This window comes from Eptesicus fuscus, chromosome 25 (genome assembly GCF_027574615.1).
Source record: "Eptesicus fuscus isolate TK198812 chromosome 25, DD_ASM_mEF_20220401, whole genome shotgun sequence".
NCBI lineage: Eukaryota > Metazoa > Chordata > Mammalia > Chiroptera > Vespertilionidae > Eptesicus > Eptesicus fuscus.
Window position 1 is genome coordinate 3,006,422 of NC_072497.1, and position 12,650 is coordinate 3,019,071.

The 12,650-nt window shown below is 52.0% G+C and overlaps 1 protein-coding gene across 1 annotated transcript in view; it reads left to right on the top strand.

Annotated features, from left to right (window-relative positions):
* The window catches only part of ZNF592 (zinc finger protein 592), a 36,751-nt gene extending 25,968 nt beyond the window's left edge, over positions 1-10,783 (top strand). The window contains exons 4-9 of the mRNA XM_054713195.1: positions 5,732-5,908; positions 6,185-6,344; positions 6,475-6,762; positions 6,993-7,105; positions 7,730-7,865; positions 9,502-10,783. Coding sequence (XP_054569170.1) covers positions 5,732-5,908; positions 6,185-6,344; positions 6,475-6,762; positions 6,993-7,105; positions 7,730-7,865; positions 9,502-10,020 — 1,393 coding nt within the window. The 3' untranslated portion in view covers positions 10,021-10,783. The remainder of the gene's footprint in view (positions 1-5,731; positions 5,909-6,184; positions 6,345-6,474; positions 6,763-6,992; positions 7,106-7,729; positions 7,866-9,501) is intronic.
* The last annotated feature ends 1,867 nt before the right edge of the window (positions 10,784-12,650 follow it).

Consider the following 12,650-nt stretch of genomic DNA (forward strand, 5'->3'; position numbering starts at 1 on the left):
AGAGAAAGGTTCTTGCAAATATTTTGGATGTTACACTTGAAAAACGACCAAAAGTCAAGTAAAGATTTGAGAACAAGAACCGAGAAGGTAAACTGCTTCTTGTCATACCTTGAAATGAAATTTAGGGAGAGATTCTGTCCTGGAAGAGAGATTGCTGTTGATGAGGCTGTTGTTGGTTCCAAGGGAAAGATACACTTCATCACATATAATCCTAAAAAGCCAACAAAATGGGGTATTCGTTTATATGTCCTCTCAGATTCAAAATGTGGTTACGTACATTCATTTGTCCCTTATTATGGAGGAATAACATCTGAAACGTTGGTGAGACCTGATCTCCCTTTTACTAGCAGAATAGTTTTAGAGCTTCATGAAAGATTGAAGAACTCAGTACCTGGTTCTCAAGGTTATCATTTCTTCACTGACAGGTATTACAATAGTGTCACTCTTGCAAAGGAATTGTTCAAGGAAAAAACACACTTGACAGGGACAATAATGCCCAATAGGAAAGATAATCCACCTGTTATCAAACATCCAAAGCTAATGAAAGGAGAGATAGTGGCTTTCAGGGATGAAAATGTAATGCTTCTTGCGTGGAAAGACAAGAGGATAGTCACAATGCTCAGTACATGGGACACTTCAGAGACTGAGTCTGTGGAAAGGAGAGTGCGTGGTGGTGGGAAGGAAATAGTTCTCAAACCCAAGGTCGTGACCAACTATACAAAGTTTATGGGGGGTGTTGATATAGCTGATCACTACACAGGCACATACTGTTTCATGAGGAGGACTCTAAAATGGTGGCGTAAATTGTTTTTCTGGGGGCTTGAGGTCAGTGTTGTAAATTCCTATATATAGTACAAAGAATGCCAAAAAAGAAAAAATGAAAAACCGATAACGCATGTGAAATTTATTAGGAAACTAGTACATGATCTTGTTGGAGAATTCAGAGATGGTACACTAACTTCCAGGGGTAGATAATTATCCACTAACTTAGAGCAACGTTTAGATGGAAAGCTCCATATAATCACACCTCACCCTAACAAAAAACACAAAGATAGTGTTGTTTGTTCTAACAGAAAAATCAAAGGAGGAAGAAGAGAGACGATTTATATTTGCGAAACATGTGAATGTAAACCAGGTCTTCATGTGGGTGAATGTTTCAAAAAATATCACACCATGAAAAATTATAGAGATTAAAATTACTCTTTGAATGTATCAATAATTTGAAATATAAAAAAAATCCAAATAAATAAGTTTGTATGAAAAGAAACTCCAGTTTTTTATTCTACTGCCGCGCTTTGTAAAATCTGGGGTATTTAAAAAATTAAATCCCGAGTAGAAGAAAGGAATCGAGAAAAAAGCAAGTGAGTGCAAAGGGTTAAGCCAAACACCTGCTGACGGTTTTTACCGTGTCCTGTAACATAAATACCGTGTTAACTGTGACTTAAGTGTGTGCTACTACTTCCCAGATCCAATCCAATAGACACGCAATCAACACTAAGATTTTTAACTTTGAATCTATACAGGTGGGTTAATAGAGTTTTTTGTTTTCTAATTATTTTATTTACTTTCTTATATAAAAGGAAACTGTTTCAAAAGCAATAGTTTTTCAAGCCCTTTTGTAAGAAATGTCAGCTAAAAATGTATTGAGAGTCAGCTATGTATTCTGGAAGGGTTACTGAATATAACAGACATTAAAATCTCTAGTGATCTGTTATTGCATTCCAAAGACATAAACACTAATACACTCTTTATTACAGTTAAGACTTTCTATTATTAATATACTAGAGGCCCAATGCACGAAAATTCGTGCAATAGTAGGCCTTCCTTCCCCCGGCTGCTGGCACCAGCTTCCCTCCGGCCACCTGCAGGCACCCGGGACCCGGGCCAGCTTCCCTCTCTCCCGGCTTTGTTAGGAAGGACGTCCGGGAGATGCTCGGTCTAATTAGCATATTACCCTTTTATTATTATAGATTTTTTGATAACAGCTTTATTCAGATAAAACTTACATACCATACAGTTCACCCACTTAAAGTGTCCAATCTCATGATTTTCAGTATGTTCAGAGTTATATATTCACCCCAAAAATCTCAAAAAAAAAACAAAAAAACCCAAAAATCTCTATATTCACTATTCTCCTACTGCCCCATCCCCCAGTCCATAAACAACAACTAATTTACTCTCTGTCTTGTAGATTTATCTTGGACATCTCATATGAATGGATCATATAATATGTGCTCTGAGCATAATATTTTCAAGATTCATCCATGCTGTAACATATATACAGTATTTCATTCTATTTTATGGCTGAATGATATCCTATTGGATGTATATACTACATATTGTTTATCCATTTGTCATCTGATAGGCATCTTTTTTCTATTACAAAAAATGCTGCTAATGAATATTTATATACGAGTTCTTGTGTGGATCTATGTTTTCAGTTTTTGTGGGTACATACCTAGGAGTAGAATAGCTGGAGGGAGAAAGTGGGGTAAGGAGGGTGGGACAGAGAGAGAGAAAACTTTTATACATTGATCAGTTTCCTCACATATGCCTCTACTGGGGATCGAACCCGAAACCTAGGTATGTGAACTGACCAGAAATCGAACCTGAGACCTGCTGGTGCAGGGGACGATGCTCCAACCATTGAGCCGCCTGGCCAGGACTCAGTTTAACTTTCTGAGCAACTGCCAGACTATTTCCCAGAGTGGCTGTCCCATGTTAACGTTCCCTCCAGCAGTGCATGAGGGCTCTGCTTTTTCTAATCCTCGCCAGCATTCGTTCTGCCTTTTTTTTTTTTAAAAAAATATATTTTTATTGATTTTTTACAGAGAGGAAGGGAGAGGGATAGAAAGTTAGAAACATCGATGAGAGAGAAACATCGACCAGCTGCCTCCTGCACGCCCCCTACTGGGGATGTGCCCGCAACCAATGTACGTGCCCTTGACCGGAATCGAACCTGGGACCTTTCAGTCCACAGACCGATGCTCTATCCACAGAGCCAAACCGGTTTTGGCTCGTTCTGACTTTTGATTCTAGCCATCCTCGCGGGTGTAAATGGTGTCTCATTATGGTTTTTATTTGGCTTTTCCTGATGGCTTATGGTGTTGAGCATCTATTTGTATATCTTCTTTGGAGAAATGTCTCTTCAGATCTTTTGCCCGTTTTTAAATTGGGTTATTGGTTTTATTATCAAGTCGTAAGAGTTCTTTGTATATTCAGGATACAAGCACCTTGTCAGATACATAATTTGCAAATATTTTCTCTTGTTCTGTAAGTATTAATATTTTAAAATAAATTCTCAAAAAGTACCTATGTTCAATTTCATTGAGCTTTACTACAATTTTATAGTATTATTTTTTTATATTACTTTTGCTTTTTCTTGAAGACAATGTAAAAAGCCTGTATATTTTATGTTTTTTATGTTTATGTATTCTATGCGCAATGTGTACATATATATTACATATATATTTAGAATTGTATAAATTATTCTCTCTTGATAACTTGGAGAGTGGCCAATGATGTCATAAGGAAGCAAGTTTAGGCTATCTTAAATAATATGTTATTTTCTTATTATTTGTGATTGTTAGCAAAATTAAAGTTTTTACTGCTCTTTCTCTTTTGTAAAACTACATATCTCACAGCATATGATCCTATCATTGTCTGTTTTCTCTTAACAATTTGGTAAAGACTTGTGTCATGGGGTTGGATTTCTCTCTCTGCTCCACTGAGGGTGCTTGGCGTGCGTTCCCCCCCCCCCCCCCCCCCCCCCCCATTCTTACTTTCAGTGCGGTCTCTCTGAATAGCGTGTCTACTGGGTACAGAGGATGTACTTTCAGGCGAATTTTTAAGAGGATACTTATGCTGTTCCTGCAGGAATTCGGTCAAACTGCACAAATAAGGCCACTTAGGAGGCTCTTTACACATACCAGGTGTCCCTGGCCACTGTGGAGGAATTTGGAAATACGTGGATTTTTTTCCCCTCAGAATACCTTGTGGTGTGGAAGTTACTCTGTGTGCTAAGGTTGGTCACTATATTGTGAAACAGGAGAGAAAAGTAAAAAATATAAGTCAGTAGTTTGTATAGAAACTGCGGCACATGCAGGTTTCGTGATAAGTGGTCATCGGCGTTCATTGCAGACAGCTCTCTGGTTCTGCGGGCTGCTCCTCACTGCTCAGACGTTTGCAGAGGCGATTCCGCAACCCCCGCCTCCTCCACACACACACACACACACACACACACACACACACACACACACACAGAGACACACACACACACGCACACGCGGAAGGGAAACGAAGACGCTGGTCAGGATTCTGTGACGGTTTATGTGGATCATGAACGAGTTCTTAAGTGAAGGCGCGTCCTTTCCTTCAGGGACGCGGCAGCCCCTCTCCGAGAGCTCCCAGAGGTCATGGTGACGGGGCAGGCATGTGGCAGGCGGTGTTGCCCCTGGAGGGAGCCCTGTGTGTGTCTATGGGCAGGAGGAAGGACTGAGCCTGAGAGGGTGTGACTGTGGGTTCAGGTTGGCAAGGAGGCAGGTCACATGCTGAAAGGCAGCGTTTATAGAGAGAGATCTGAAGTCAAAAGAAGAGTCCAACACGGCCTCAATTTCAGAAAAACGGTTGCAGAAAGTTCATACATAATAAAAAATGATATATCCGCTAAACACAACTCAGAAAATAGAAATGAGTAGGGAGAAACAGAAATGAAAAGTTGCCCACCAAGGACTCATCACAGCACTGATGGGCTGCATGGTCCAGGATGGCACCAGCCCCTGGCTGCTGAGCCCTTGAAATGTGGCCAGTAAGTCTGGCCGTTTCCTTTTTTTTTTTTAATTTTTTTATTGATTTCAGAGAGGAAGAGTGAGATAGAAACATCAGTGATGAGAGAGAATCATTGATCGGCTGCCTCCTGCATGCCCCCCACCGGGGATCAAACCCGCAACCCAGGCATGTGCCCTTGACTGGAATCGAACCTGGGACCCTTCAGTCCGCAGGCCTACGCTCTATCCACTGAGCCAAACCGGCTAGGGCTGGCCGTTTCATTTTATCGATTTAAATTTGAAGAGCAACATGGACGTTGCAGCATAGGACATTTCCGTCATCCGAGCAAGTGCCACTGGACAGGGATGCTCTAGAGTGTTTACTCCTGGGCTGGGGGCCATTTGCTTTAATGTGGTTGTTACGAGGAGCTTAGCATTTCTTTCTGTTTTTTATTCGGCGACCATCCCTGCTGACCGAGTACCAGCCTGTGGGAGGGCACAGGCTCTGTACAGCCTCTTGAAATTCCTCTTGCAGTTGTACCACATTAAATGAATACTGTTTGTGTCGTGTTTTTTTTTGACCACTCCCTCCCTTCTCCACCCCGACCAACTTCTCTTAGCTAGGCCCAAGTTTTTGGTTTGCAGATGAATATCCTCTGGCCGATGAGGGGAGGGGAGGGTTTCTCCCCCCTTCTCTACCAGGTGTGGCCTTGGGCTTGGGGGGGGGGCCCTGAGCGACCGCATTATGCCAGACAGCAGCAGGCAGGCTCTCAGCATGTGCGAGTGAAGGATGGAAAGTGAAGCCTCAGAACCGTAGGATAGTTTCGGGGGCACCCGCCTCTCAGATGAGTGGTGGTGTGACCGTGAGTCCCGACACGGCTCTGTTCTTTTCCCCTGTCCCTCCTTTTCCAGGACCATCTCTGGATCTAACCTCCACTCCTCCCCGCCCCCTCCCTGTCATTCAGGTGCATCCACTGTGGGGTCGTCCACTTGACCTTGGCCTTGCTGAAAAGCCACATCCAGGAGAAACACTGCCAGGTTTTCCACAAATGTGCTTTCTGCCCCATGGCCTTCAAGACGGCCAGCAGCACCGCGGACCACAGCGCCACCCAGCACCCCACCCAGCCCCACAAACCCTCCCAGTGAGTGCAGCCTCGGGGCCAGCAGGCCTGGGGGCAGAGCCCAGTGGCCTGGGTGCTGTCGGGGAAGGTGTTGGGTCCGACTGGGAGCCGGGGCTAGTGGCAGAGATGTCTGGAGTCCACCGAAGACATCCCAAGACCGGGGAGAAGGCGCACTGGCTCAGAGTCGTGCTTTCCCAAGCCCGACCCTGGTTCAGAGAGAGCGGAGACGGGGCGGAGGGCCGCGCGGTTCTGCCAGCAGAGCCCTGGCCACCTCACGCCCTGGGGCTTGTCCCACAGGCTCATGTACAAGTGCTCCTGCGAGATGATCTTCAACAAGAAGAGGCACATGCAGCAGCATTTTTACCAGAATGCCAGCCAGGCACAGGTGGGCGTCTTCAAGTGCCCCGAGTGCCCGCTCTTGTTCCTGCAGAAGCCGGAGCTGATGCAGCACGTCAAGGTGGGTGGCCTTGGGGGAGGAGGCTGAGAGGAGGGCGCATGCCTCAGGCCCGGCGGGGGGCGGCGGGGGGGTGTCTGACTCTGTGCCTCTTTCCCCTTGCCCAGTCAGTAACCGCTCTCCCCATCCCCAGAGCACGCACGGGGTTCCCCGAAACGTGGAAGAGCTGTCGAGCCTGCAGTCGTCCGCAGACACGTCCTCCAGCCGCCCTGGTTCTCGAGTTTCCACAGAGCCCCCGGCCGCTAGCGTGGCTTCTCGGGGCAGCTCCCTGCCGTCCGGCCGCTGGGGCAGGTCTGAGGCCCATCGCAGGGCTGAGGGCAAGCCCCGGCTGAGGACCACTGGCTGGACCTGCCAGGAGTGCCAGGAGTGGGTTCCTGACCGGGAGAGCTATGTGTCCCACATGAAAAAGAGCCACGGTCGGGTAAGTGCCGCCCCGGGTCGCAGGGCCGCGCCAGGTTCTCCGGACTTCTCTCCTGTGGGGTCGGCGGCCCCTCAGGTGGCCGACCCCTTAGGGTGCCTGGTGCTTTGGGCAGGGTGGGTTCCCCAGATGTCGGGGTCCGTGGGGCACCCTTCCGGCCCGTGTCGCCTGAGAAGGGGGGCACACCCACAACTCCGCTACAGTTCCGATGCTTCGCTCTCTGTGACCTGCAGACACTGAAGCGGTACCCGTGCCGGCAGTGTGAGCTGTCCTTCCACACCCCCAGCAGCCTGCGCAAACACATCCGCAACAACCACGACACCGTCAAGAAGGTCTACACGTGTGGGTGAGTCTCCGCGGGGGGAAGCCGGGAGGTCTGAGACCCAGAAAGACTGTCCATGGCGTTTCTCTGTTCTGAGATCAGCCAGCAGAGGCAAGAGAGAAGCACGGAAAAGTGCTGTGGCCAGCTCAGAAATCAGGGCAGGTCAGAACCGGCTCCCAGAACCTGGGGGCTTCTGAGGCCTCCCCCCTCCCGCTCCCCTAACCCCGGCTGCACTGCCGGTCAGTGGTGAAGGGCTCTGGGGTTCACGAGGAGCGGTGGTGTGACCGGGAGCCCGGCAGCACCACCTGCCTGTGCTCCAGCACATACGCTGGCCTCATGCTGACCACCGGCCCAGCACCCGGACCTCTGGGCAGTGTCACCAGGCAGCGGAGGGTAAGCTCACGGCCGAGGGCCAGTGCACACATTCTGACCTGCTGTTGTCTGTCCCCGCGGCTGGCTTGCTGCCCAGAGTGCTCTGGGGAGTACCCAGCGCTCCCCGCCACCCTGAGGACCACCCAGCCCGCTCTCTGTCCGCTCCAGACTCTCAGCCCTGGAGCCAGAGCTGCGTCACCCTCTGCCCGCCTGCCTGGCTCCGCTGGGCGCTGCGGCCTGCCAGCTCACACCATTGCGCTGGCCGTCCTTTCGCAGGTATTGCACAGAGGACAGCCCCAGCTTTCCTCGGCCCTCCCTCCTGGAGAGCCACATCAGCCTTATGCATGGCATCAGAAACCCTGATTTGAGCCAGACGTCCAAAGTCAGACCTCCGGGTGGACATTCCCCTCAGGTGAGTGTGGGGCCCTTGCCCACCAGAGCAGCTTGCTCAGTGAGGCCTGGCGCTGGAGGGGCACCGGGAAGGCCACAGGGCGCCCATTGGTCATTGTGGCCATGTCTCAGCAGCCCTGACGACTTCCCTCAATGTGGGCCGCTCTCGAGCCTGTGGGACCCCACCTGGGACTGCCCACAAGTGAAGGACAGGGACAGAGACCCGCGAGGCAACGCATTGCCTCTTGGTCCTGCTGTTTCCCTGTCGCTGGGAGCCCTTCCTTAGGGGTGCGCTGTGCTCAGTGACGGGGGTGGGGTGGGGTGGGGGTGGCCTTTCTCACAGGCCCGCCTGCTCCTGCCTCACTGCAGTCCTAGGAGTGGGCGGGGGCTGATTGTCGGGGGACGATGGCCAAGCTTTGCTGATCCCCACCCCCACTCCTACACTGGTTGTGGGAAGAGCCATACTCCAACACCTGCTCTCCTGGACCCTTGTTCTATGTTGTTTGTTTGTTTATTTATTTTTAAATATATTTTTATTGATTTCAGAGAGGAAGGGAGAGGGAGAGAGAGAGAGAGAGAAACATCAACGATGAGAGAGAATCATAGATCGGCTGCCTCCTGCATGCTCCCTATTTGGGGATCGAGCTTGCAACCCAGGCATGTGCCCTTGACCGGAATCGAACCCGGGACCCTTCAGTCCACAGGCTGACACTCTGTCCACTGAGCCAAACCAGCTAGGGTTGGGCCCTTGTCCTGTGACCTCATCCCTGTTCCAGGCCCATTTTTGGTGAACTTCAGGGGCAGCCTGGCCTCCCTCTTCACTGTAGCCTCTTCCCACCCTGTGATGGGGGTTGTGCCTCAGAGGGGCCCCGCACACCTGGGGAGCTGAGAACTCCTGGAGGTTCAGAGAAGGGCTCTCGCTGATCGGCAAGGGCCCTTGCCCACATAGCAGGTGGGGTGTTAGTTGGCATTTTGGCAACATCTGTCTGCGATGAAAATGCACCCCCTCCCCTGCCCTCAAAAAGCACACGCCCTTTGATGCAGCAAGCCAGCTTCTTGGATTTATCTATCCGGTGTCTTTGGCCTTGGACACAAAGAAGTGTGTTCAAGGATGTTCACTGCAGCACCGAGTGCATGACGGATGGAACGTGACTCACTGCCCGCCAGTGGGGACGGCTCATCCCCACAGTGGGCCCGCATGCTGCTGTTAGGAGAGCGTGGCCTGCGTCTCAGCCTCATGGAGACGAGCGCCAGTCATGTGCCGTGAAAAGAACAGGGCGGAGGCAGGCGTGCGTGCAGCGCTATCAGCGTGTAGAAGAGCAGCTTTATGTTGGTATACGTGTAGAATATCTCGTAGAGGAGCCCCTGAGCCCGGGCGATCTGGCGATCTCTGGAGAGCAGGCCTGGGGCGTGGGCCGGAGGGATGTAATCTCTATGCCCTTCCTGTATCTTTGGAATGTTGTGCCACAGCATACGTCACATTTTAAAAAGCAAATCAAAACCCCCAGACAAACCAAAGTCAAGCAAGCGTTCGGGGCCGGGGTGACCCTGGCCTGGGCGGAGATTCTGCGAGGCCTTGGGCTACACTGGTGGTGGCTGGGGGCTCCTGTGTCGGGCTCAGCTCGGCCTGGACTCGGCTGACGCTGTGTCCCTTTCAGGTGAACCATCTGAAGAGACGGGTCAGCGGGGCGGAGGATGCTCCAGGCACCAACAACGGCGAGACCGGCTCCTCTGTCAAGAGGCACAGGTCCCTTTTCCAGTGCGCGAAATGCAGCTTTGCCACAGACTCGGGGATCGAGTTCCAGAGCCACATACCTCAGCACCAGGTGGACAGCTCCACGGCCCAGTGTCCCTTCTGTGGCTTGTGCTACACCTCCACCGGCTCCCTCAGCCGCCACCTCTTCATCGTCCACAAGGTGAGAGACCAGGAGGACGAGGAGGAGGCGGCCGAGGCAGCAGAGGAGGCGGCCGAGCCAGAAGAGGGCTCTGGGGAGGAGGGATCCATGGAGACCAGGGAAAACGGACTGGAAGAATGTACCGGCGAGCCTTTGTCAGGCGACCCAGAGGCCAGGAGGTCACCGGGCTCGGCCCCCGAGGAGGACATTGTCCGAGACGCTCAGAGCCAACCCCTGGCCTCTCAGGACCAGGACAGCCACGCACCGTCCCCTCAGGTGTGACCGGAGGCCGGGTGGTGCTGTGGGTGCTGCACCTGCCGTGTGGACAGTGGGAAATAGAAGGCCCTGCCCAGTGTGCGTGGCAGGCTGTGCCCTGGAGCAGGGTCTGCCCTGAGCTGCGGGGAGATGGGTGTGCCCCGGCCCCAGGAGATGCGGGGTCGCCCAGGACCCTCACAGATCTGAGTTTCTGTTATTTATGGCTTTGTGCTGCTTCTCAGTACCCCGGCTCTTGTCTGCATCCTTCCAGCCCAGTGCTGTCCACTCCTGTGCTCTTCGGGGGGGCTCCCCACCTGCTGCCTTCAGCCAGGGGACTCTTCCCAGCTCTCTGGGCGGACAGAGCCTGAGGAGGGGGATGCAGGGGGGCTGGCCCAGCCTGGCCTGCCGAGGCCCTCAGCCCCCTTGCGCATCCTCCCTGCCTTCTCGGACTCTTTCCCCCAGAGTAGCCCCGGAGAACTGGCTGTCCCGCTGGCTCCCTGCGTGGCTGGGAGAAACCCCTGCAGCACACCTGGTGGGGGCCGGGGAGCCGCAGTGCGGCCCAGGCAGGCAGGCTCTGAGGGCAGACCCTTCAGAAGGAATGTCCGCCGTGTCCGCGGCCGCCCTGCCTCTCCTGACCAGGGAGTTTGGGGCCCACAGACGTTGGGGTATTTGTATTCTTGCTCCTGTGCCATTAGAGAGGCTGCTGCCCCAGGCAGGCCAGCCCCTCCTCCTCCTGGCTACACTCATGTTGCTCAGACTATATTTCAAATAAAAATCTTCTTACCATGCAGGTGGGCTCTTGTATTCCTCTTCAGGTGAGCCTGGCCCCACCCTGCTCTCCCCGAGGGTCTTTCCAGACACCCCTCATGTCCCATGGCTGCAGGAGAGCTGTGTCCCCACTGTCCACGGGGTCCTCTGGACTCTGGAGCTGTGATTAGGACCCTGGGAGCCTGGGACTTGCTGACTCTCTAGAGAGCGTCTGAAGGCGTGAGGGAAGGTCTTAATGCCGGTCAAGAGTCACCTTCAAGGTCTACCCTGGGCTAGTGGCATTGGCTTTAGGGCCAATTGAAATTTTCTGGGCACCTCCATCTCTCCTCCAATTGGATTTTCATCCTAAAAGAACCCTTTACTGGAGGGAGGAATTCTGTCATGTCCTTGCAGTGTCCAAGAGGCCTGGACACTGGCCTCTGCCACTGCCACTGCCACAGGGAACTCGGTTGTGACAGACTTGGAATTAGATATTCCAGGCTGGGCTGCCTTTTCACTGACGGCAGAGTTAGGTCCTGACCCAGCACAAGGAACAGGAGGTGTGGGGGGTGTCCTCTGACCTCTGACCCACGGGGTTGCTGCCGTCCTGCTGGGTGGGATGTGGGACTGCCTGACAGGATCTAGCACAGCAAAGGGAAGTGAGTGCTGGCTGAGTTCTTAGAGATGATCTTTCAAGGGAGGTATTGAATATCAGTTATACATTACTAAGTTAGATAAACACGCGCGACCTTTTCACAGTTGAAAACAGAAATCGTTTTCTTCCTCTGTCAAATGCCACGTTTTCAGTGGAAACGCTAATGGCGCTGGGAAAGGTTGGTGCTTGCCTCCGCTTCAGAGAGACTCCACAGTTTAGTGATTGCTATAACCAGCTCTGGACAAAGCCCCTCACTGCACCGGCCCCACCCCTTCAAAACAGAGGTAGTCGTTCCCATCCAACTTGCTTCTCCGGCTTTTGTGAGATGATGAGTGTGAAAGCATTTTTACGAAACACGAGATAAAAGTGAGGGATTCTTTGTTTTAAAAAAAATATTTGTATTGATTTCCAAGAGGGATAGAAATAGAAACATCAATGGTGAGAATCATTGATTGGCTGCCTCCTGCATGCCCTCCACCGGGGACCAAGCCCACAATCCGGGCATGTGCCCTGACCAGGAATCGAACCATGATTCACAGGTCAATGCTCAACCACTGAGCTACACCAGCCGGGCAAAAGTGAGGGATTCTTACTGTGACTTCAGAGCACCCCGCCTGCCATTCACACCTGGACGCCAATGGTCAGTTATGACCAAGCTGGGACACCTCTCCCTTATGTAGTAATCCCGATGACAAGAGCACTTTTAAGCCCTGCGCCCGTGCCCCAGCATGTCGCTAACTACTTTCTGGTGATTCTCGTAGTCCTCACGATGATCGATCTCGCGGTTATGCTTCATTTCGAGAGGAGAAAACCGGCGCAGAGAGGTTCAGCAAGTGGCCGGGCCACCTGTATGCAGCGAGGGTGCTGAGTCAGGCTTGTCTGGTGTCTTGAGTCCGTGGTGTCAACCACTGTGCTGCCTCCGTGACCTGCTGCTTTGGCCGGAGGCCAGCCTGTCGGGTTTGCAGCCATCCAGACGTCCACACGCCTCCCTCCCCTGCGGGTGGAGTGCCAGGTTCTCTTTGGAGTCGATCTGGGCCCCGTCACCCCAGGGCGAGCCCTGCACATCACCATTGCTTGTGACAAAAGCACAGGCAGTGTCTTTATGACCTTTGATTCTCATAGGGATTTAACTTGCCATTTGAAGACCGTCCTTCTGGGGAGGGGGGGGGGGCGGGGGGGTCCGTCCCGGAGAAGGCTGCCGAGCCCTCGTAGGGAACCTGGTTCCCTCAGGGTCCAGTACCTTTTGATCTTTTCT